We start from the raw sequence: 3338 nt of genomic DNA, 5'->3' as shown, positions 1-3338 counted from the left end.
TTATAAGTCATTCCAAAAATCTTGGAGAGTTAAAGCATTTCAAGTTTGATCAAAATTATAGAAAAAACTATAAAGATTTGTGATATCAAGTAGTTATACTATAAAAACATAATTAATAATGAAAAATCTAATGATACTTAGTTTGCATCATATATGATATTATCTTATCATATAAATTTGGTTAAACTAGAGACGTTTTGATTCTCCAAGATTCTTGAAATGACTTATAATTTAGGATGGAGGGAGTAGTTGCTTACTATTCCCTCTGTCCTAAATAAATCGTTCTAACTTTTTTTGATAGTTAAAACATCTAAAATATAGAGAAAATTATGAAGATTTATGATATCAAGTAGGTATTTGAAAATATAATTAACGAAGAACCGAATGGAACTTATTTGGTATCGTAAATGTTATTATTTTATTATATAAATTTAGTTAAACTAGAGATGTTTTGATTCTAAAAAGTTAAAATGATTTATAATTTCGAACAAAGAGAGTAGAACATACCCTCATTAATCTCTGGTTCAACTTTCTTCTCCGAGCTTCTTAGATTTTGTGCTTGAGCCTAATGTAGACCTACAGTTCACTTTCTTTCTCTCCTCTTTTTTATCCACCTCAGTATTTAGACTACTTACGACCACTATGGATCGGTCTGTTCGGCTGGAACTTGCCTCATTTTTTGGAACGACCTTTTTTGTTATATTTTTTTCAGTGGGAGGAGAGCAGCTGCATGCCGTCGTATTATTATTTTCTGCTATTCATACAAAGAATTTAGGAGAGTAATAGTGATCGGTGAGCTACTGTGTAGTAGTAGTACTATGAAAGCTTCAGGCGCTGCAGCTCTCGAGCTGAAGATAAAATAAAGCGTGTATTTATACAGCATACCACAATACATTACACGCATACATGTTCATAAAATAAAATAAAATAGACCAAACATCTTCCACTGAACATACAAACCCTCTATAAGAGGGAGGATCCAGCGTAAAACATACAGGACAGGGAGAGGACAATAAAATGTACCGGAACGTGCACGACACTACACATCGAGCAAGGCAGCAGCAGCCATTCGTTGCAACATATGGCGCCGGTCACGGACCAGCGAAACTGCTGCGAGCATGTTCATCATCTGCAGCAGCAAACAATCTCGCGAACGAACGGCTGACCGACCTTACGTATATGCTTGTTGTGGCCAATTAGGATGAGCACCAAAACAATTCCTAACCTCGTCACTACTAGTAGTAGTACAGCAGTAAACTGAGTAACCGACGGTAAATTATTCTTTCCCTTGACCTGAAGCGACGACGTGCACTGCACCATCCGTGAACAATCTCTGTTGATTTGGCATCTTCCTTTTGGGTAAGATCAGATCTCCTGCTTGACTGTGCCCAGACCCAGCCAAGGTTTCTTCTCCACTCCGGCCGCTTGCTTGGGCGCCTCTACGCCAACAGAGCTGTTGACTTGGTATGGCGCCTTTGCAGTTATCCTGGAATTTGAATGAAAAAAAGGCACAAAAACATGTCACAACTCTGCTTAACTGAACTTGATTCCACAGGTGATCCTGAATGCAACTGTTTCCCATCGCTGAAAATTCGAAAGAAAAAAAGCAACTCAGTTACCTGTCCTTTCTCTTCTCAAGGAACCTGTGGAGTGAATTGCTCCTCGCAATCGGCAGATCTGTTACAGAACAAAAATCAAACACACTTGTGTCTCAGATAAAGTTGTGTGCAACCACCATCATCTTTTTTTCAACTTTAGTTTGTGCAACAAAAGTTTGAATGGGTATGGGCTGCCAAGTAGGGTCGTGCCGTTGTCGGGGGCATTTTATACCACTCACACAAGTCATTGACATGGTACAAAAGTTTGATATCTTACACTGTGTCACTGACACATAAGTCACTGACATGGTGCTTTTTATACCACTCACATCATAATGATGGTAAAAATGTAAATAATCCCCGTTGTCGTCGTAGAACAAGAACTGCAAAGAGGAGGGAGGCTTACCAGAGAGGCTGCTGTGTGAAGGCGTAGGCAGGTTCTGCGTTGGGACAGTGGCACCGGCCTTGTCCACGCCGTCGCCGCCAGGGTTCACGATTTGCAGCAAGTCCTTGACCTTGGTGGCGGGGAACTTGTCGAAGACAACCACTTTTCCACCGTAGAAGATGGTCAGCTGTTGCGCCTCGTCTCCAGCTGCCTCCCTACAGGAATCAAAATGTCTCTGTTACATTTGACAAAATACAGATGACACTTGTTCTTTCTTTCTTTATTTCTTTCTTTTGAGCCGGGTGTGTTATTCTTTCGGTTCACAAGGCACGAACTTGCTTTTTCTTCGTCACCAATTTACCAGGAGCAGTGCAGGGACAGTTGCGGATTTCGTTTATTTACCTTGGATTTCCGGCGGTGCGTTTGTCATGGTCTTTTGGCTCCCCGATGGTGGCCTTTGCCGCGTCGCTGGGCTCCTCGGCCGGCGCGTCGAGCGCTGACAGCAAGTTCATGGTGGTCGGCGGCCGTAAAGCTCCTGCTCCTGCGACGACGATGGGCGAGTCTGATAAGCAAAACGGTATTGTTCATTGACGGGAAGTCTAGCTTCGATTGGTGTTCAAGGGAAGCTTAATCATGCATGCATGAAAGAAAACACGACGACTGAGAACTGTTGCTGCCTTACCAGCTGCCGGCGCCGGCGCCATGGCGAGGCCGCCAAGGCCCTGCAGGGCGCCCTTCTTCTCCTTGAGATACTGGCTCAGCAGGCTGCACGTGGCGGCGAAGCTGGTCTTGTCCCTCGCCGTCGCCGGCGCACGTCCAGCCATGGCCGCGGCGCCCTTCTCCTCTCCTCCTTCCCGTCCCGTCCACTTCACCCCCAGCTGGCCAGCTCACCAGCTAGCAGGGACGGGCAATAACCAAAGACGCCGCCTCCCAACTCCAAGTCGCAGCTTCCTCCTCCTCTGCGTGTCAGGACAGAGAGCCTCCGACAAGCTCTCGTGTACTCTTCCCCCCCTCGCAAATGGCCTCTGCCCCTTTAATAGCGCGTGCCAAGGAAACGGCAAGCGGTGGGACGGCGAGCCGTGGGGGCAGGGCACGGGCGGGCCAGCCGGTCGGGGAGGCGACTCGCGTCGCATGAAACACGTGACTGGTGGTCCTCGGGGAATGGGAATGCGGGAGAGCGACGGGTCGGAGGGGCCTCGGTGGCGGTGGCGACGTGATCCGACGGAGGAGGAGGGGCAGGGCAGGGGGCAGGGCAGGCGAGAGGGACCGCCCCGATCGGGCGGAAAGGCGTGCTAGCGACATGTGACGATCTGGGCGGGGGCGCGCGGGGGATTTGACCGGGGCGAGCGTGTGTG

The 3338-nt window shown here is 47.4% G+C and overlaps 1 protein-coding gene across 2 annotated transcripts; it reads right to left on the bottom strand.

The window, feature by feature from the left end:
- Positions 1 to 849: 849 nt before the first annotated feature.
- LOC136534219 (protein TIFY 10c-like) lies at positions 850 to 2998 on the bottom strand. 2 transcript variants are annotated; one of them, XM_066526682.1, is made up of 5 exons: positions 2666 to 2998; positions 2386 to 2545; positions 2005 to 2198; positions 1620 to 1677; positions 850 to 1486 (listed from the first exon to the last, which is right to left on the bottom strand). In XM_066526682.1, the coding sequence occupies exons 1-5, from the start codon at positions 2805 to 2807 to the stop codon at positions 1366 to 1368; spliced, it is 675 nt and encodes a 224-aa protein (XP_066382779.1). In that variant the 5' UTR covers positions 2808 to 2998; the 3' UTR covers positions 850 to 1365. The 2 variants fall into 2 exon arrangements, with proteins under 2 accessions (XP_066382779.1, XP_066382780.1); XM_066526683.1 differs by having other exon boundaries at positions 2386 to 2524.
- Between the last annotated feature and the right edge of the window lie 340 nt (positions 2999 to 3338).

The sequence above is a fragment of the Miscanthus floridulus genome, unplaced genomic scaffold (assembly GCF_019320115.1).
Source record: "Miscanthus floridulus cultivar M001 unplaced genomic scaffold, ASM1932011v1 os_1691_1_2, whole genome shotgun sequence".
In the NCBI taxonomy this organism is placed as follows: domain Eukaryota; kingdom Viridiplantae; phylum Streptophyta; class Magnoliopsida; order Poales; family Poaceae; genus Miscanthus; species Miscanthus floridulus.
The sequence above is the reverse complement of the archived record's forward strand: the minus strand, read 5'-3'. Positions and strand labels throughout refer to the sequence as shown.

Excerpts from the sequence above, each read along its gene's own strand:
- LOC136534219 (XM_066526682.1), bottom strand. The coding sequence starts at position 2,807 with ATGGCTGGACGTGCGCCGGCGACGGCGAGGGACAAGACCAGCTTCGCC. Across the intron at positions 1,678-2,004 it reads TTCACACAGCAGCCTCTCTG|ATCTGCCGATTGCGAGGAGC; the intron begins GTAAGCCTCCCT and ends GTTCTGTAACAG. Across the intron at positions 1,487-1,619 it reads CTTGAGAAGAGAAAGGACAG|GATAACTGCAAAGGCGCCAT; the intron begins GTAACTGAGTTG and ends TTCAAATTCCAG.